General features: G+C 49.6%; 1 protein-coding gene across 1 annotated transcript in view; it reads right to left on the reverse strand.

Annotated features, from left to right (window-relative positions):
- Positions 1 to 21,837, reverse strand: part of LOC144769144 (serine protease 33-like) — a 441,545-nt gene that overhangs the window by 94,734 nt on the left and 324,974 nt on the right. Inside the window, exon 2 of the mRNA XM_078653152.1 lies at positions 17,160 to 17,186. Within this exon, the coding sequence (XP_078509278.1) occupies positions 17,160 to 17,186 (27 nt within the window). The remainder of the gene's footprint in view (positions 1 to 17,159; positions 17,187 to 21,837) is intronic.

The following is a 21,837-nucleotide window of genomic DNA, read 5'->3' on the forward strand; positions in this document are numbered from 1 at the left end:
GTGTGGCTTAAGCAGTCTTAGGCTAATCTCTGGGGCATGTAGGGTTAAACATTTGCAATATTACACCGTCACAACCAACCCACCACACAATGACACCAAACTGTATTTGTAAAAATATATTCTCTTTATATAAATTTCAAGCAGGCTTGTAAATACAGTCTTGGTTATTTCAAATGCAGGTTCCAGTTACTCTTTAGGTTAAGTTGCCACAGTTCTTTCTCAGTAATAAGCAATCTTTGTTTAGTGTTCTTCCCAAACAGTTCTTTAAGTCCCCTTTCACACAACAAAAAGGGGGGTTCAGGCTCTTCAAGGTATCGTGGTGGTTCTGCTGGCGCTGTTCCTTGTCAGCCAGGGTCACCCCGGGCTGTCCGTGGGCCTCTCTGCGCCCCTCGGCTCCTCCGCGCTGGAAAAGCGGGCCCGGTCTACCCACCCTCACGCTTCTGGCGGGGCCGGCGGCCGGGGAATCAAAGTCCGCCTCTCTCTGCGCGCCGCACGGCTGTGCGCGGCTGGCGGGGGCCCTGGGAGCGCTCAGCACGCGGCTCCTGGGGCGAGGCGAGGCAGCGGGCGGTGCGAGCGAAGCAAGACAGATGCTCGCACCGCGGGGCAGGACACAGTACCTTTTCTTGTGGAAGCAGCCTGGGCACAGTTCAGCGCGGTGATCCGCGTCGCGGTGTCTTCCTTCCGACGTTGGAGCGAGCGGCGGCTCGGCTCTGGCTCGGGGGTTGGCGTTGCGGCGCGGGCCGGGCTGAGGAAGCGCCTCAAGGTTTCCTGGCACAGGGGGGCACACGAAAAAGGGATAGCGATCGGCAAGCACGCCTCTCTCGATCCAGGCGACGCTCAGGCACCCCACGCAACAGCTGTTTCTCGGACAGCGGCGGCGCGTTCAGGGGCACCAGACACGGCGGGTGCAAGCAGGCAACGGGCACCACCTCCTCTTTGCGTTGCGAGCTGCGGCTCGGGGTCAGTCACGATGTTTGGGTCAGCTGGGCTGACCTTCACGGTGCTTCTGGGCCAGGCAGGCAGCAGTCACGGTGCTTGGAGAGATAGCAACACCCAGAGCGTTGCTGAAGAGCGCGATGGTCACAGCGCGCTCCGCTTTTCCTGGTGAGGCGGGCAGAGGGAAAGCAACTCCCCACAGCGGTTCCTCTGTCAGGGGGTAGCGCTCACTGTTCCTGGAGCGCTGGTCAGGGGGCAAGTTCAACAGCAAGCCCTTGGAGATCTTTCAGCAGAGTTTGGCACAAAGTTCAAAATAAAAGCAAAAGTCTTTTGTCTTCCTCTCCTTTGGCAGCAAGGCACCAGACACAGGCCAGAGTCAGCACTCCTCCTTGTAGTCCTTCCAGGTCCTTCTCTTCGGGCAGAGTTTCTCTTGTGGCACAAACAGGATCTAATTTACAAGGAGCAGGGCTCCTTCTTTTATACCCAGTTTCTTTTGTTCTAGCAAGCCAGGGGGGCCTCTGCATAACTGCTCCAGTCTCTGAGCACTTGTTGTGGGTACTTATGACTTCTGTATTCAGTGTGAGGGCAGGCACATCAGCCGCTCCCCAGGGGGGCGGAGCCGGCTTTGTGAGGACAGGAGTGGCCTGAGCACTTTGTTGACAAACTTCGGTCCTTCCTGGGCCAGGTGCAGGCTGAGTCATCAGTCGCTCCCCAGGAGGGCGGAGCCAGCATTGTGGAGGCAGGGGCACAGCCTGATGCATCATTCAGGGGAAACTCCCACCACCCACTAAGGGGTCCTCCTGCTAATCACTACCTGTCAACTCCCAGCCCTGTCACTCACACACACCAGACAGTCAGATCCACATCCAAGCAGAGGCGGGCTGAAATGGTTAGGCAAGCAAATGCTAACTTTCTAAAAGTAGCATTTGCAAACACAGGATATTAAAATAAACTTTACTAAAAGAAGTATTTTATTATTCTGAGTTCTGGCATACTAAACATTAATTTCTACCAGGTTCCCTGAGCCTGCTGGGATTATAGAGTGTAATAATTCCAGCAGCCCATCTGGCCTAGAAGGGAACTGGTAGCCTTACAATAGTGAAAAACGAATTTGGCAGTAATTCACTATTAGAACATGCCACACACATCAGGGCATGTTCTACCTTACACTTACAATGCACCCTGCCCTCAGGCCTACCATAGGGGTGACTAATATGAAGTTAAGGGAAGGTTTAGGGGCTGGCAAGTGTGTGCACTTGCCCAGCTAGCATGACAGTACCAGACTGCACGCAGGTTCTGCAATGGCAGACCCTAGACACATTTTAAGGCTGCTTCTGTGGGTGGCGCAACCAGCGCTGCAGGCCCACTAGCAGTGTTGGCATTCACAAGCCCTGGCACTCCTGGTGCACTTTACTAGGGACTAACAGTAAATCCAATGAACCAATCATGGACATCAATCACATGTACACTTTACAGTAGGGAGCACTTGCACTGCGGCACGGGTTGGCTGTGGCGCAGTGCCCTGAGTAGCAGACACCAGCAAAACATTTGAGGCACAACAGCAAAAAGTGGAAGGGAAACCCACGCCAAGGTGCCAGGTCTAACACGTGTCCCCTCCAGCTGAAATGTGGGGAGAACTACCCTTCCCCAGGGAGTTCCTCATCACTTAGGCGGAAAAATCTGGACAGACCATCAGCATTGGCGTGATCTGTGCCAGGGCGGTGTTCCACCGTGAAGTCCATACCCTGTAGGGAGATGGACCACCTCAACAGTTTTGGGTTCTCACCCCTCATTTGCATCAACCATCTGAGGGGCCTGTGGTCTGTCTGAACCCGGAAGTGAGACCCAAACAAGTAGGGTCTTAGCTTCTTCAGCGCCCAGACCACAGCAAATGCTTCTCGCTCTATTGCACTCCACCTACTTTCCCGTGGAAGTAACCTCCTACTGATGAAGGCTACGGGTTGGTCCCAGCCCTCCTCAGTCATCTGTGAGAGAACAGCCCCTACACCATGCTCTGAAGCGTCTGTTTGCACTATGAATTCCTTGGAGAAATCAGGAGCCAGGAGCACGGGCGCCGTGCACATGGCAGTCTTCAGGGTGTCAAAAGCCTTCTGACAGGTGTCAGTCCAAATCACATTCCTGGGCTGCTTCTTAGAAGTCAGCTCTGTCAAGGGGGTCACAATAGTGCCATAGCCCTTGACAAACCTCCTGTAATACCCAGTGAGCCCCAGGAAGGCTCTCACTGCAGTCTGGGTCTTGGGGGGTTCCCAAGCTAGGATGGTTGCAATTTTGGGTTGCAAGGGTGCCACCTTGCCACTCCCAACTTGGTGTCCCAAGTACACCACTGAACCCTGCCCAATCTGGCACTTGCTTGCCTTGATTGTGAGGCCTGCCTTGCGCAGCGCCATCAACACTTCCCAGAGGTGCCGCAGGTGTTCTGGCCAGGTACCACTGAACACTGCGATGTCATCCAGGTAGGCGGCACTGAACTCATCCAGCCCAACCAACACCTGGTTGACCAACCTCTGGAAGGTGGCAGGGGCATCCTTCATCCCAAATGGCATAACCCGGAACTGGAAATGCCCATCTGGTGTGGAGAATGCTGACCTCTCCTTTGCCCCATCGGTCAAGGCGATCTGCCAGTACCCAGACGTTAAATCAAACGTGCTGAGGAACCGGGCAGCCCCTAGCCGATCAATGAGCTCATCAGCTCTGGGGATAGGGTGCGCGTCAGTCTTGGTGACTGAATTGAGTCCTCTGTAGTCCACACAGAACCGGAGTTCAGGTGTGGCTCCCGGCGCAGCAGCCTTTAGGACCAAGACCACGGGGCTGGACCAAGGACTGCTGGAAGACTCAACCACCCTAAGAGCAAGCATCTTGGAGACCTCCTCCTTGATGCAGGCCCTGACCCTGTCAGTCACTCTGTAAGCCTTATGCTTCACAGGTAAGCTGTCTCCTGTGTCCACATCATGGACGCACCAATCTGTGACACTAGGAACCAGGGAGAACAGATCTGGAAACTGCCCCAGCAATTGGCGGCAGTCTTCCTGTTGCTCAGGGGTCAGGGTGGGTGAGAGGTTAACTCCATCCACTGACCCATCTTTCTCACAGGCCACTAAGAGGTCAGGAAGAGGCTCTGACTCCTCTTCCATTCCATCATCAGTGGCCAACAGCATGCCCACTTCGGACCTTTTCAAGTGGGGCTTGAGGCGGTTGACATGTAAGACCCTTAAAGGATTCCTGGGCGTCTTCATGTCCACCAAGTATGTCACTGAGCTCTTGCGCTCCACAACCTCAAATGGGCCTGTCCACTTATCCTGAAGTGCACAGGGTTCCACTGGGGCCAAGACATACACCTCTTGACCAGGCTGAAGCTCTACCAGAGTGGCATTCTGGTCGTACCACCGCTTCATCTCCTCCTGGCTAGCTTCCAGATTTGCCTCGGCAAGTTGTCTGAAGCGCCTGGTTTGGTTTCTGAAGGCCAGCATGTAGCTATATACATTCTGGGGAGGTTTCCTGGGAGATTGCTCCCAGCCTTCCTTTACCAAACTCAGTGGTCCTCTCACGGGGTGACCATACAGCAGCTCAAAGGGGCTGAACCCTAGAGACTTCTGTGGCACCTCGCGGTATGCAAAGAGCAGGCATGGCAAGAGGACGTCCCACTTACGCCTCATTGGACCTTCCAGGCCCATGATCATGCCCTTCAGGGTTCGGTTAAATCTTTCAACCAACCCATTTCCTTGGGGATGGTAAGGTGTGGTGAACTTGTAGGTTACACCACACTCTTGCCAAAGGGACTTCATATACTTGGATATGAAGTTGGTCCCCCTGTCGCTCACCACCTCTAGAGGGAATCCCACTCTGGAGAAAATTCCCATCAGTGCACGCCCCACCACGGGGGCCGTCACTGTCCTCAGAGGGATGGCTTCAGGGTACCGGGTGGCATGATCCACCAAGACCAGGATGAACCTGTTGCCCATGGCTGTCTTGGGGTCCAGAGGCCCAACAATGTCAATACCCACTCGTTGGAATGGAGTACTGACCACAGGGAAGGGTTGGAGGGGAGCCTTGATCTTCCCTCCGCTCTTCCCACTTGCCTGGCAAGTTGGACAGGTCCTACAATGAGCATCTGAGCTCTTGTGCATTTGGGGCCAGTAGAAGTGGGTGACAAGCCGGTCATAGGTCTTGTCCATCCCCAAATGTCCTGCTAAAGGCACATCATGAGCCAGTCCCAGTAGGAAGGCTCTGAACTTCTGGGGTACCACCAGCACACGGGCTGACCCAGGTTCAGCAGCCTTAGGCTCTGAGTACAGGAGGTCATTCTCCCAGTACACATAATGTGTTTTGGCCTGAACACCATTGGCCTGGTCTGCAGCCTGCTGCCGCATACCCACGAGAGAAGGGCATTCTTTCTGCTCCCTGCAGAATTCCTCCCTGGAGGGGCCTCCTTCTTGCTGCCAATGGGTCAGCTCAGGCAGGTCCCCCAGTTCGGCAATCTGTTCCCCAGTAGGCTCCAGGGCATCCCCCTCAAGGTCTGCTTCCTCCTGGACCGTGGGAACTTCAGGGGCCGGTTTCCCGCGCACCCTGCGCCTTCTCCCTAAGGCCGGTTCCTGGGCCTCTCCGTCAGGCCCCAGGACCTCTTGATCACCCCTACTGGCTACCATTGACCGGGTGGTCACGCACGCCCAGTCAGGTAGACCCACCATCTTCAGGTGAGTCGTTTTCTCCACCTTTTCCCAAAAGGGGAATCCTCCAAGTCGTTCCCTAGCAAACAGTCAACAGGCATGGCTTTCCTCACACAGACCTGCAGAGTACCAGAGCCCCCCCCCCACTCGAAGGGAACTTGAGCCATCGGACACTGACTCTCTGAATTGTCAGCGTTGACAACCCTACAGTAGGCATGGGGTACAACCTGCTCTTGAGACACCAGGTGATGCCTCACTGCAGTCACACTGGCTCCTGTGTCTCTAAGAGCCTCAGCTTTCTTACCATTGATGGTAACCACCTGCCCATATTTTTTAGTGTTAGAGGGCAGGTAGCTTGTAGGGACCATCTCACTGTCTCCTAGTGAGACTAGGGTCATCTGAACAGGATCTCCACCCCCCGGGACCATCACTTCTTCTCCTAAGTGAACACTGGTCACTTGTCGGGGCGGAGCACCAGTGGGTGCTGGTTTTCCAAACAGGCGACACTTGGGGTCACTGGCTATGTGCCCCGGGTCACCACATTTGTAACAATTGAAGGGCCCCTTTGGAACAGGTCTACCTGTCGGGCCCCATTCTGCTTTGGGGGTGGGGGAGGCTGAGAACCTTTCTGCTGGTCCCCTTGGGGATTACTTTGGGGGCCTTTTTGGAACCCTTTCTGTTTTCCCTTGTCCCCCCCACTCTTCTGCTGGGGACCCTGCCCACCCTTGGCGGAGTCTCCCACTGGACCCTTGTGGACCCTGGTGCTGAGCCAGCGGTCCGCCTCCTCAGCAAGTTTCCTCGGGTTGGACAACTTGCTATCAATCAGGTGCTGGCGTAACTCAGGAAAACATTGTTCAGACAAGTGCTCCCATGCAATTAAATCAAAGAGACCCTGAAAATCATTCACTTTGTTACCCTTCACCCAACCATCCAGTGCTCTGCAAAAAAAAGTCACAAACTCCACATATGTATTCCCAGGCCGCTTATTACACCCTCTAAACTTCTGCCTATACATTTCAGGGGTAAGCCCATACCTGGTCATTAAAGCTTCTTCCATATGGGGATAGGATCTCTGGTCTTCAGTGGGCAAATCTAGCAGGGTGTCCCGCCCTTCGCTAAGGAACCTTCCCCATAACCCCGCTCCCCAATCCTTCTCAGGGACCCGGTGGGAAAGCATGGCTACCTCATATGCCCTAAACCACTGTCCTATGTCATCCCCCTTAAAGAACTCTTTAACTACATCTTTGGGGATGTGCACTCTTGACTCTACCTGCACCGGCATTGCGCTGCCACCAGAGGGAGGATGATCCAAGGTTTTCTCTTTTAGACTCATCTCCCTCATCTTCACATCATACTCCAACTGGAGTTTTCGCTCTTCCAGAGCCATCCTTTTGCTTTCAAGCTCCATTTGGCCCTTTAAATTCAATTCTGCCAGCTTTATCTCATGATCCCTGGTTGCCTGTCTGTCTGCCAGCTCCTCTGGCGACAGGCCTCTGCCAAAGCTAATGACGCTGTCTGGTTTTTCCAGACCCACAGGATCCACAGGTGCACCCTGATCCTCAGGTGCCTTCCTAGATTCCATCCAGGCCTTCAGGGCTTTGTAGAACTCAGGTTTGTTTTTGCACCCTGCGTGTGGAACTTTGAGTTTCCTGCAAAAAAAACTCAGTTGCTTCTTTGTGTAGTCATCCAGCTTTGATGCATCCCATTCTAGCTCCTGCGCACCAGAGGCTATGGACTCTCCTCCATCAATGCTGTTTGTGCCAGGCATGTTTGCAACACTAGGGATCTTCTTCTTTAGCAAAATTAAAAATCAAAAAGTCTGTGGCTAAGTTACTGGACTGTAATCACTTATGCAATGGTCAGTAGCTAAGGTAAAACACTGCAAATGTAAGTTCGCGAATCCTCACCGCTGCGTCCAATGTAGGAAGGGGGAGTCTCTGGTTGGCGCAGTGCAACACTGGCGACAATCAGGGCCTCTCTCCTCCTCGTCAGGGCTGAGGGTTACCTTCAAGACAACCTCTGCTTACCCTCTAGGTAGTGTGGCTTAAGCAGTCTTAGGCTAATCTCTGGGGCATGTAGGGTTAAACATTTGCAATATTACACCGTCACAACCAACCCACCACACAATGACACCAAACTGTATTTGTAAAAATATATTCTCTTTATATAAATTTCAAGCAGGCTTGTAAATACAGTCTTGGTTATTTCAAATGCAGGTTCCAGTTACTCTTTAGGTTAAGTTGCCACAGTTCTTTCTCAGTAATAAGCAATCTTTGTTTAGTGTTCTTCCCAAACAGTTCTTTAAGTCCCCTTTCACACAACAAAAAGGGGGGTTCAGGCTCTTCAAGGTATCGTGGTGGTTCTGCTGGCGCTGTTCCTTGTCAGCCAGGGTCACCCCGGGCTGTCCGTGGGCCTCTCTGCGCCCCTCGGCTCCTCCGCGCTGGAAAAGCGGGCCCGGTCTACCCACCCTCACGCTTCTGGCGGGGCCGGCGGCCGGGGAATCAAAGTCCGCCTCTCTCTGCGCGCCGCACGGCTGTGCGCGGCTGGCGGGGGAGAGAGCGGGGGCCCTGGGAGCGCTCAGCACGCGGCTCCTGGGGCGAGGCGAGGCAGCGGGCGGTGCGAGCGAAGCAAGACAGATGCTCGCACCGCGGGGCAGGACACAGTACCTTTTCTTGTGGAAGCAGCCTGGGCACAGTTCAGCGCGGTGATCCGCGTCGCGGTGTCTTCCTTCCGACGTTGGAGCGAGCGGCGGATCGGCTCTGGCTCGGGGGTTGGCGTTGCGGCGCGGGCCGGGCTGAGGAAGCGCCTCAAGGTTTCCTGGCACAGGGGGGCACACGAAAAAGGGATAGCGATCGGCAAGCACGCCTCTCTCGATCCAGGCGACGCTCAGGCACCCCACGCAACAGCTGTTTCTCGGACAGCGGCGGCGCGTTCAGGGGCACCAGACACGGCGGGTGCAAGCAGGCAACGGGCACCACCTCCTCTTTGCGTTGCGAGCTGCGGCTCGGGGTCAGTCACGATGTTTGGGTCAGCTGGGCTGACCTTCACGGTGCTTCTGGGCCAGGCAGGCAGCAGTCACGGTGCTTGGAGAGATAGCAACACCCAGAGCGTTGCTGAAGAGCGCGATGGTCACAGCGCGCTCCGCTTTTCCTGGTGAGGCGGGCAGAGGGAAAGCAACTCCCCACAGCGGTTCCTCTGTCAGGGGGTAGCGCTCACTGTTCCTGGAGCGCTGGTCAGGGGGCAAGTTCAACAGCAAGCCCTTGGAGATCTTTCAGCAGAGTTTGGCACAAAGTTCAAAATAAAAGCAAAAGTCTTTTGTCTTCCTCTCCTTTGGCAGCAAGGCACCAGACACAGGCCAGAGTCAGCACTCCTCCTTGTAGTCCTTCCAGGTCCTTCTCTTCGGGCAGAGTTTCTCTTGTGGCACAAACAGGATCTAATTTACAAGGAGCAGGGCTCCTTCTTTTATACCCAGTTTCTTTTGTTCTAGCAAGCCAGGGGGGCCTCTGCATAACTGCTCCAGTCTCTGAGCACTTGTTGTGGGTACTTATGACTTCTGTATTCAGTGTGAGGGCAGGCACATCAGCCGCTCCCCAGGGGGGCGGAGACGGCTTTGTGAGGACAGGAGTGGCCTGAGCACTTTGTTGACAAACTTCGGTCCTTCCTGGGCCAGGTGCAGGCTGAGTCATCAGTCGCTCCCCAGGAGGGCGGAGCCAGCATTGTGGAGGCAGGGGCACAGCCTGATGCATCATTCAGGGGAAACTCCCATCACCCACTAAGGGGTCCTCCTGCTAATCACTACCTGTCAACTCCCAGCCCTGTCACTCACACACACCAGACAGTCAGATCCACATCCAAGCAGAGGCGGGCTGAAATGGTTAGGCAAGCAAATGCTAACTTTCTAAAAGTAGCATTTGCAAACACAGGATATTAAAATAAACTTTACTAAAAGAAGTATTTTATTATTCTGAGTTCAGGCATACTAAACATTAATTTCTACCAGGTTCCCTGAGCCTGCTGGGATTATAGAGTGTAATAATTCCAGCAGCCCATCTGGCCTAGAAGGGAACTGGTAGCCTTACAATAGTGAAAAACGAATTTGGCAGTAATTCACTATTAGAACATGCCACACACATCAGGGCATGTTCTACCTTACACTTACAATGCACCCTGCCCTCAGGCCTACCATAGGGGTGACTAATATGAAGTTAAGGGAAGGTTTAGGGGCTGGCAAGTGTGTGCACTTGCCCAGCTAGCATGACAGTACCAGACTGCACGCAGGTTCTGCAATGGCAGACCCTAGACACATTTTAAGGCTGCTTCTGTGGGTGGCGCAACCAGCGCTGCAGGCCCACTAGCAGTGTTGGCATTCACAAGCCCTGGCACTCCTGGTGCACTTTACTAGGGACTAACAGTAAATCCAATGAACCAATCATGGACATCAATCACATGTACACTTTACAGTAGGGAGCACTTGCACTGCGGCACGGGTTGGCTGTGGCGCAGTGCCCTGAGTAGCAGACACCAGCAAAACATTTGAGGCACAACAGCAAAAAGTGGAAGGGAAACCCACGCCAAGGTGCCAGGTCTAACAGGGACCCTCAGATTAATCCACATCAGGCAACTTTGGGCAAATGCTGAGTAGTTCGTGGAGAACAGTTGGCCATGCCAGTGCCTCTGGATCTGATCAAGCTCAGATTCAGTGAAATGGGACTCCTGTAAGAGCACAATGTGTACCCCTTGCCTCTTAGGTAAGAGAATACTGCGTAGCATTTTCTTGTCATTTTTACAGGTTTCACGCTCCAGGTGAAAAAGCTGTAATTGCTAAGCAGCATTGGCACAGTGCAAGGAATACAAGATAATGTTGTATGAGCAAGGGTAGGAAGACGCGCTGCAAAAATAAATTGTGCTAGTCACAATTGGATAGAGTGAGATATCAACAACAGCCTGCAGGGAGGTGACAAACATGAATATGGGTAGCAAATCAGAGAGCAAATGGCCCACCATTCAAACCACAAACAATGAGTAAGCAACATGGTGTCAGGGAAGATACATAAGTGAAGTGTCAATAGTCCAGTGAGGGGTAGACTTCCGGGGCAGGCTGGAAAGCCACAGTTAGTGTCTACTGGGCTCCAATGGAGGCTGCCTCGGTCCAACCACACGATGAGCAAGCGAGGGAGGAAACACAGTTGTGCCCGGACGTGAGTCAAGGAAAGGGGGTGGGGGGGGCCCTAGAGTCAACAGAAGTCTGAGGAGTTACAATAGGAAGGGCAAGTGATCCCCAACAGAGGTGTGAGAGAGGGAGGATCCAGTGTCGCCGGTAGAGTCTCGAGATTAGGCTGTGTGTAATGATCCTGGGCCATAGAAGGTTGATGATTCCTCTAGTGCTGACCTCTGATTGTCATCCATCTAAGCCTCCAAAGACATCACACCGGCACCAACAGTCCATCCAGTGTGCCGCACTGATCATCCGCACTTGTGCCAGTCCAATGGCACAGCTTGTGTATTTAGGGATGGAGGACAACTAGAGTCCGAATCTGTTCCCATTCCCAGGCAGCAGCTTGAGCATCAAAAAAGTGTGACCTTTTGACATACATTTTTTTTTAAGTCTGGCTGGGATTTAGAGGGAGCCGGGGAGGACCAGCTTGTGTAGTTTACATTTGACCATGGGAAGGAAGCACACTGGTACTGCACTGCGATGTTGTAATCCGGGAAAATCATGATGTACGCACTGTCGATTTATATCGGGGATAGCTATCAAGCCTCTCTCAGCACCTCACCCTGCTCCCTGTAATGCAGCATTCTGGCTCAGAGTGGGCAGGGATCAAATCCAGGGAGGATAGGCCTGCTCGCTAGGACCCTGAATGCTCATTCAATGGGTAAAAAGGAGGATAATTTGTCTGATTGCATAACATTTTTATTCCTAGTCTCAAGGTAAGACACAGCTTCCTGACGGCCCACGTTCTCTGCCAGTCCCTAAATGTGTATATTGTTTTTGCGGGACCTACCCTTCCAGCCTTACACTCACCCCTTCAGGTAATTCACCTGGTTCTGCATGTCTGTGATCAGCCACCACATCTCTACCAACTCCGGGCTAATCTTCACAGTGCAAAAATACCAGTTGATGGACAGAATGTAGAACAATGTCATACATTCACCCCAGTACAGAGATCTGGGCCTAAATCCATCTTTTTTTGCACTCCACACCACCCCAGTTCAGACATGGCCATATGCAAATCAGCCTTGACCCTGTGCCTCATGGGAACAGTCCAGCCCGAACTGCCAGGCCATGTCTTTCCTGGACCGGAATCAAGCATCCTAGGACCGGTTTCTGGCTATTAGCCGTCTTCAGCCAGGATAGCTTGACTCCTGTAATGTGGAGAGCATGGGACTCACGTCTGAGCATACCCATCCCACTCGGGGTGACAAATGCAAAAATAACACTTAATGGACAGAATGTAGAACAATGTCATACATTCACCCCAGTACAGAGATCTGGGCCTAAATCAATCTTTTTTTGCACTCCACACCACCCCAGTTCAGACATGGCCATATGCAAATCAGCCTTGACCCTGTGCCTCATGGGAACAGTCCAGCCCGAACTGCCAAGCCATGTCTTTCCTGGACCGGAATCAAGCATCCTAGGACCGGTTTCTGGCTATCAGCCGTCTTCAGCCAGGATTTGCATTTGTCACCCCGAGTGGGATGGGTATGTTCAGACGTGAGTCCCATGCTCTCCACACCACTGGAGTCAAGCTATCCTGGCTGATAGCCAGAAACCGGTCCTAGGATGCTTGATTCCGGTCCAGGAAGACATGGCTTGGCAGTTCGGGCTGGACTGTTCCCATGAGGCACAGGATCAAGGCTGATTTGCATATGGCCATGTCTGACCTGGGGTGGAGTGGAGTGCAATAAAACGATGGATTTAGGCCCAGATCCCTGTACTGGGGTGAATGTATGACATTGTTCTGCACTCTGTCCATCAACTGTTGTTTTGCATGTAATCTTCACAGTGGTCATCTCCATTTGGTTGACCCGGTCAGAGATGTTCCTATGTTCACCTCGAGGCAGCCCTAAATCAACAGCATCAATCTCAATCATCATCTTAGAATGTTAAATGCTAGCTAGGATAGAGCCCAGCTTTTCTGAGTTGTCCACTGCTACAGATGGAGGGGCAGGAGTTTTTCCTGTGGTTCTGGTTATCCGGGTCACAGACCAGGGCTTTCCTATTGTGGCACGGAGATCAACCTGTGAGGCCTCAGCACAAAAACAGGGCAAGTCAGATGTGCTCAGACTTGCTTGCAGACACACCACCATGGCTAGCCGCATCTGCAGCTCGCGCATCAAGGCTCCTGCTGTGCCAAGTCCAATGAGATTCCTAAAGGTTACGGGAGACTTAGTGAAGGTCAGCTTGCCCAGCATGGTGCAACACCAACGAAAGTAGGTCCAGAAGCCCTCCACTTGGCAAGCTTCACACTGTATTAGCACACCAGCCAGTTGTCTCTCTAGGGAGGGATGGTAGGTCACGGGTGGGGGGGAGCAATAATGGACACAACAGTAGAGCCAGGGAGGCACCCTCAAACTTTTGACTGCAGTGGGACTGTGCTCTTCAGAGCAGTCAGTTGTGGTGTTGTCCAGAACAGGAGGTGGGGATAAGGGGCACCCACTACCAGGTGCACAGCATTGCGGCATATAAGGCAGTTCCCAGGTATCCGCAGTTTCACTCTAAAGACTCCCCCAGGATTTTCAGGATGAGCCGCTCCTGCACATGCCATTTACTGGAGGTGTAACCAACAAGCAAGTTCAGTGAAGTTTGATGACAACTTTGCCTTCAAGCCATAGGTGGAGAGTGTAGTTGGGACTGGTTTAGGCTTTCTTCAGTTTCCGTGGAAGTTTTTGTTCCTGATCTTGGTTCCTTGTCAGAAGATGGAAGTCCATGCCCTCATAACATCCCTGCTAGAGTATGCCGATGCACTGTACTGGGGTCTCCCTCTGTACCAACTCGAGAGAAAGCAGCTGATGCAGAACGATGCAGCCCAGCTACTGCTTAGCATCCACAAGAACACCTCTGTTCAGGCCAATCTCAAGGAGTTGCACCTTTTTAGGGAAGAGTAAAGTTCAAGGGACTGGTATTAGTCCATAGAGCTTTCTATGGCCTAGGCCCCAACTACATAACTAAGAGACTTTCTCACTATCACCCTTCTAGAACTTTACGTTCTGCTGATGCATTGGTGGCAGTGGGGCTTAAGAGGAAGAGATAGATAAGCACCTCTTTCTTTTGGTTGGCTGCCGCAGGCTGGAGTGCTCTTCCCTTTTACCTTTGTTCCACTAAGGATGTTGGTGCCTTTAAACGTGGCTTAAAAACTTGGCAATTTCACTGCACCTTTAAATCTTTTGCTCATCTCTTGCGAGATCAGTGCTCGTTGAACCTGTAGTGCCAGGACACTCCAAGGAGTAGCTGTGTGCTTACAAGTGCCATTTGAATTAGTTTTCAACGGGTGTGGGCCAGCCACTCACAGAGGCCAAGGCTGCTAGCCCCTCAGCGGGGTCATAATCAGTATCTACCTCGGGGGGTGGGCCAGGGGGGGGGGGTCACATGGGCTGCTGCAGGCAGGGTTGGATTGGGAATGAAAATCGGCCCGGGCACGCAATAAAAAAAAAATCGGCCCACATTTGCATAATCACTCCTCAAATCACTGCTTTGTCGTAATCGTATAAAAAAAATTAGGAGTGGGGTAAAAAAAATTGCACGCGTTAGTTTAGAGTGGTGAAACAAGTTAGGCCACTTCTAATCAGGCCACTTCTACTCAGGCCCCCTGCCACCACTCAGTATGTGCACGCATTAATGGGCCGGCCAGCGAGACAAAGGGAGTGACACCTCTTGCTAAACGGAGGTAATGGGCGCCCATCTGCCTCTAGAAAGGCCACTAAGACACCTACTGGGCCGCTGGCTGTTCGAACAATAGAGACAGCGCCCAAATGGCCCCCAAGGCCGCTAAAAAAAAGGCTCACAGCAGCACTCGGACACCGGCCCCTCGGGCATTTCCCGAATGCCCGCGTTACCAATCCGATGCTAGCTGCAGGCTGTATTGGATGGCAGTGTCATCTGTGTGGCCATCCCCCCATCCTCTGAAAGTAAAGTATGTGGCACATTATGCAGGCGCCTGTCCAGTGGCCTACTGAGCTCTGGCACAATGCCCACCAGGCCACATCATGCGGATAAGCTCCTGGGGGTTGACGAATCAAGGGGAAAGTAATTCTCCCGCCACATAAGCATACACCAGGAGAGGCTCGCCACTGTGGCTGGGATGGAGGCCAGCGGTTTCATATTTTACACTTGCAATTTGAAATGTATGTCGACAATACACAAATGGAAACCATTATTCAAATAAGTCTTGGATAGGGTAACAAAAATCCAGAGTTTTTGCCTAGGTCTCTCAGAGTGTCCAGGCTCACACCCCTCAGGCAGTCTAAAGAAAACATGAAAATTGTCCATAGGTATGCATCAATAAAGGAGACGTTCCACCTTGTGGTTCCAAGTAACATCACTGAGAACTCAAGCTCTGGATTAAAATGTCAATTTGAACTACTTGGTGGAGAATAACTCCAGGGTTGACATCTAATGAAGTACAATTCTACACAGGCAATGTTAATTTGTAAGTAAATAAATACATAAATAAGTGCTGGCTCACATTTTCTCAGAAGCCCCATAGTGATAATGCTGAATGTTGTGGTTTAAGAATACAAAGGCTGTATCGTCTTGATTTCACCTCATGAACTTTTCTTCCAATGATAAACTCTCCCTGCCCCTTTATTTACACGCCCAAGTTCTTTTTCAATCCTGTTTTGTCTCTTTGTCACTGTTTTTCGCCCTCTCTTTATTCCCGCCTTGGTTGCTTTTCTCGCTCGTATTCTGGGTCAAAGTCTGACGAATATAAAAAGAATTTGGGCCAAAACGAAGGGTTTCTGTGGCCCCCACCTTCAACTGTATTCATTCTACAATCTGCAGCTAGAAAGCCTGTCCTTTCAGAAGGACACAAAGGATTTAAAAGGGGTGTTGGCAAAACCATGCATTGGGGAAAAAAAATACCATGACCATCGACTCAAACGAGATAGTAAGTAATTTCAGTTTTGAGACTTTCTACCTTCTGTGAGGCAGTCTTAAGCCTCTTCCATTGGGCTGGCTCTAGAGCGGTGCGACCGGTGTCACTGCGCCGGGTGCCGGCTTCGGGGGCGCGGTGTTTGCAAGCGTATTGCAGTTTTTAAAGCACCTGCTTCCGCGTTCTTTGCCTCCAGCAATTTTCATACAACAATTAAAGTGTCATTATAACTCCGGTGAATAATGTTCTTCCTGGAGTGAGATCGTAGTTTTGTCTAGTGAAAGTTTTGACTCAAAGTAGGGAGGGTTAATATAAATAGGTCAGTGCATTTGTCAGAGAGATCATTTTGTTACCTGTAGTGTATAGGTTTAAATCCTAATATAGAACAGTGAGCTAATATCTGTCAGTAAAGAGCTGCATGCAAACTGCAATGTATAGATTAGGGCGTTAGGATTCTTTCACCAGTCTTTCAATATTCTAATATTGCATAACGGGTTAAATTTTGTTAAATAATAAAAAATATGTATATTTTTTATTTATTATAACCCCCAACCGTGGTGTTCTGTTTTACATTTTGAGTTTGTAATACTCCAGAACAAACCACTCAAACCAAACTGTCTCTCAGTATGGATCACATGTGCCTCCTACACCTTGCAGTCCTCTGTCTTATGTAACATTCCTACACATGAATGTACACACATAAGATTGATTGTCTCTGTGTAATGTGTGTGTGAAGTAAAGTGCCCTGACACCCTACACTGGTATGAGTGGCACTATAAATCTAATTAAATTCATCTGAGCAGAGAGTGGTTATGGAGACTTAAGTTATGTTATGTTATGTTAAAAAATTTGATACCGCGCACATACACCAATTGGTTTCTTGGCGCTCAAAGACCAGTGGATAAGGGCACAAGGGGGTGGGTGCAGCTAGCCATGGGCAAGGCGGAACAGATGTGTTTTCAGGGATTTGCGAAAGGAGGAGTAATCGGAGCTGAGCCGGATGGAGAGAGGGAGGGAATTCCAAGTGAACGGGGCAAGAAAGGAGAAACAGGCACCACCGTGTTTCTTGCGTTTAAACCTAGGAGTACCTACCTAAGGAGCACTGTTAAAGGGTGCTAGGGAGGGAATCCTTGGCAAAGGTGGCCTTTGAGGGGCGCCAATAAACATTGTTCCACAAAGCACTACCAGTGGTAAAGTCGGCCTTGACTCTTCGCTATACTTGGTCACAAGACATCCTGGGTGTTGTACCACTTGGGGGAAGGTGGGGTAGAATGGTGGTAGCTAGCCCATAGAGCTTTACACAACTCAGTGGCCAAGGTTTGTTCAGCCTTTGCTGGGCGGAACCTATGATACACCACATGTGAATTGAAGGCCTGGTTGTGAGAGGAACCATGATGAGCAAAGTGGGCTTAGAAAAGGGATATTTTGTGAAGCATCTTACCTTGCGCAGAGGCCATCTCAAAGAGCCCTGAAAAAGAAGGAAAATGTACAATAATTATAACTTTACATTAATGACAGCAGAATCGGTTTTAACATGACACTTGAGGCTTACGAGCAGCGGTGATAACAGATATAAGGGCTACTAAACAATACTCAATTTATTATCTGTGGATGGAAGAAAGCGCTGAGGAAAACCTAGGAATCTCTTGATACACACAGGCACATGTGCACTAATTAGCTATATATGTATTTATGTATGCCTTCTTGGGGGGGGAGGTGTTGTGTGGTGTGGTGTGGTGTGGCATGGCGTGTGTGTGTGTGTGTCCTATGGGTTTAAGTATGTGCTAGGCCAAGTGAAGTGTGATTGGTCATATGATGGTCATTCCGGCGATAGAATATTATACTTGGCACATGGAAGGTGAGGTTGGCCCTGGTAAGTGAGGATGGCCCTGGTAAGTGCGGCTTCCCTGAGGTTGGCCCTGGTAAGTGAGTCTCACCTTAGCAAGTGAGGCTCACCCAGTAAGTGAGGCTTGCCCTGGACATGCACGATTAAAAGAGTGGCGCAGAGTGCAGTGCCATAGAGTTGTGCAAAGTCAAGTGACGCTGGATGGAGTAGAGCGGCATAGAGTAGAGTGGTGCAGTGCCATAGAGTGGTGCAGGGTAGAGGGCAGTGGCAAAAGAACAGAGTGGACTGGTATAGAGTGCAGTGGTGCAGAGTGGCGGTCCGTGCAGGTAAGCATGGTGCGGCAGGGGAGTCGAGAGATGATGGAATAGGGGAAAATTACATAAATAAATCCTATTCCATGTTCTCTCGACATCACCCCGCCCCACCCCACCGCGCTTACCTGCATGGACCGTTGCTGGTGGTGCAGAGTATAATGGCGTACAGTAGAATGGCACAGAGTAGAGTGGAGTAGAGTGCTGGGGCTTAGAGTAAACTGCTGTGGTGTAGAGTGGCACAGAGTAGAGTGTCAGATTGCAGTGGCATAAAGTGCAGTGGCCTAGAGTAGAGTGCAGTGGCACAGAGTAGAGTGGCATAGTGGTGTATAGTGTAGTGGCATAGAGCAGAGGTATAAATTGCAGTTGCGTAGAGTGATACAGTTTTGTGGTGTTGGCATAGAGTTCAGAAGCGTAACGTTGTATTGATATAGAGTGGAGTGGAATGGAGTGGTGCAGAGTAGAGTGCAGTGGTGTGGAGTGCAATGGTGAAATGGTGTAGAGTAGAATGATGCAGAGTAGAGTGCAGTGTGGTAGAGTACAGTGGCGTTGAGTGCAGGGCAGGGTGTGGGAGGGAAAAGAAGCAACATGGAAGGGGGATGGGTGGGAGGGAATAGAAGCTACATAGACAAGGGTATAAGAGACAGGCGTTAAACCCAAGCACTTATTTGAGTGCTTGAATACAATGAAAAATGTACCTCCACAAATAGGAAAAGTGAATGGTCACAAGCACTTGGCCTATGCCCCAGGGGAGGGACAAACACAAGAAGAGGACAGGACGCCCGCATTCCAAAACAAAAACAGGGACAAAGGAAATAAGCCCGCCACTGAAATTAACAAATGGTAATCTATGGGCGGGCTATAAACCCACAATAGGTAAATAACATGTCTTGTAGAGACTATTAAGGCGAAATCTAAAAACAGTCTCTATTGCTTTCTTTTTTTAACAATCAGCGACTATTGACACACTCAGTCACCTAATATAAAGAAATGTCAGAGCTCAACTGCGTTAACTTATTATAGTTGAGTTCTGAGTCACAATGACTGCTGACAGAGTCAACAACAGATGGGTAAGGACAGGTCATGAAGAAATACTTGGCTTTTTAAATTTCTGCTTGGTTTCTGTAGCTGTAAAGTGACAAGCCTAAAGGACAAAAGGAGATATTTATGGCACCATGTTTATTTTTTTGCACTCTTTAGGTAATTTTAGAGAAGTTATACATTTGCTGCATGTTTTTATACATTCTGGGTGGCTGAACCTTTTTTTCCCTTTTAAAAAACTGACTTGTGTGAAACGGATTTGAAAACCTTGTTTCAGCAAACATCTAACCACGTTTTGATGGGTTTAATTTAGCACTAGGGATTCTATTTTTATTCTTCATGTTTGCAAACATGCTCTGTCTTTCATATGAAAGTGCTATGTACCAAGAATTTTAGTGGTTTGTAGAAAAGGCGATTGTGTGCCCATGTATTTTAAAGGTACCAAGTACCCCTGCCATATATGGTAAGGCCATTAAAAGTCATCTTGGAGTTCCACACCCTTATAAAGGAATTCTGCCTTCGGCCTTGTTCATCTATATGTTCTTGGAATTCTTCAGGGACTAGCAATCTCCTTATAATGCAAGGCAGAACGTAGTCTATCCCACAAATAACATTACACAGCTGTTTTGGGCTGTACAGAAAAGTCAACCGTTGTCCATGTGAATACATAGTAAATGACTACATGATGAGAGTATAGAGTCAGAATTGAGCAACTGCACTCCTTCCCTTTGTAATTACTTTAGTTTTTCAGTTCATGTAGCGAAATGCGTGCGAACAGACACCATGAAACACCTCATCATGGTTCACTTAGAAATAAATCCTTTGGGGTACATTATTCCTGCACTCGACTGTCGCACTGCGGTAGAGGAAATCTTTTCCTTTGAAAACTCTTCATAATTATGTCATTTTTATCCATTAATCAATATTAGTCCAACATTTTTAACTCGTGCATCTTCCTTAATTACGCCACTGCGGAGACAGCATGTTTGCATTTCGAATACTTTATTCATCATTTTCAAACACCAAGCGTTGCCAATCCAGGCTTTAACGGAGGCGTGTGAGGACAAACATGTTTCAAAAGTGGTTTAATGAAATCAACGTGCTCCCAATGCATTTCGAATTCTATGAATTCTTCGTCAGGGGTTTAACTGAAAATAAGATAAAGACACAATTATACTAGCTGCTTGTCCATTATTAGTGTGCTCTAGTTGATTTCTCTAACTATACCCTCCATTAAACAGAAAAAACAACTTATATTTGCAAAAACCCAAGCTACTCCCTCCGTGCTCGAACCCTACCATCTCCCATAATTTCATTAACAGTGAGTCACGACTCCCTCCCAGCTGCACAGGTCACGCTAAGCCACAGAACACCCTTCACCCAATTTACCTTCTCTGCGCCACTGCTAGCAGCATAATCTCGCTTAGCTTCCACATAACGAGTGCTCTTAATGATTTACCCTCGCGCTCGTGCCGTTTTTTAAAGAGAACAAAATCTCCCACCTGTGAGCAATCCCGCTTTACTCCGCTCCACCCCTCATTCTTGTGTATCATACCAAAAGACTTCATCTCCCATGGTGCCCCACATCATAGTCAAAGAAAAACATACTCCCTTCAAATTAAATCCGCCCCTATTAAACCTCCCGCAAAATATGAGAGCTTATGTAAAAAATAACAAATAACAAAATTTCCGCGTGCCCTATTTAGAATGTGCTAGTAACTAAACATATCATGAACATGTCATAAAAACGAACTGTCCAAGCAGCAGAGTTCAATCGTCTCCTCATGCCTATATCGGTTTTGTTAATCGTTGCTTGTAAGTCATTCCACTTAAATCGATGTATTGTTTCTGTCTCCGTAGTGGTGGTTCCTTTAGAAAGTAAACTTGAATCCTTGGGGTGCAAGCTCCGAGGTGATAGTATTGCTAAGCATAGAGTCAGAATTGAGCAACTGCACTCCTTCCCTTTGTAATTACTTTAGTTTTTCAGTTCATGTAGCGAAATGCTTAGTGGCGTAATTAAGGAAGATGCACGAGTTAAAAATGTTGGACTAATATTGATTAATGGATAAAAATGACATAATTATGAAGAGTTTTCAAAGGAAAAGATTTCCTCTACCGCAGTGCGACAGTCGAGTGCAGGAATAATGTACCCCAAAGGATTTATTTCTAAGTGAACCATGATGAGGTGTTTCATGGTGTCTGTTCGCACGCATTTCGCTACATGAACTGAAAAACTAAAGTAATTACAAAGGGAAGGAGTGCAGTTGCTCAATTCTGACTCTATGCTTAGCAATACTATCACCTCGGAGCTTGCACCCCAAGGATTCAAGTTTACTTTCTAAAGGAACCACCACTACGGAGACAGAAACAATACATCGATTTAAGTGGAATGACTTACAAGCAACGATTAACAAAACCGATATAGGCATGAGGAGACGATTGAACTCTGCTGCTTGGACAGTTCGTTTTTATGACATGTTCATGATATGTTTAGTTACTAGCACATTCTAAATAGGGCACGCGGAAATTTTGTTATTTGTTATTTTTTACATAAGCTCTCATATTTTGCGGGAGGTTTAATAGGGGCGGATTTAATTTGAAGGGAGTATGTTTTTCTTTGACTATGATGTGGGGCACCATGGGAGATGAAGTCTTTTGGTATGATACACAAGAATGAGGGGTGGAGCGGAGTAAAGCGGGATTGCTCACAGGTGGGAGATTTTGTTCTCTTTAAAAAACGGCACGAGCGCGAGGGTAAATCATTAAGAGCACTCGTTATGTGGAAGCTAAGCGAGATTATGCTGCTAGCAGTGGCGCAGAGAAGGTAAATTGGGTGAAGGGTGTTCTGTGGCTTAGCGTGACCTGTGCAGCTGGGAGGGAGTCGTGACTCACTGTTAATGAAATTATGGGAGATGGTAGGG

This window comes from Lissotriton helveticus, chromosome 7 (assembly GCF_964261635.1).
Source record: "Lissotriton helveticus chromosome 7, aLisHel1.1, whole genome shotgun sequence".
Taxonomy (NCBI): Eukaryota; Metazoa; Chordata; class Amphibia; order Caudata; family Salamandridae; genus Lissotriton; species Lissotriton helveticus.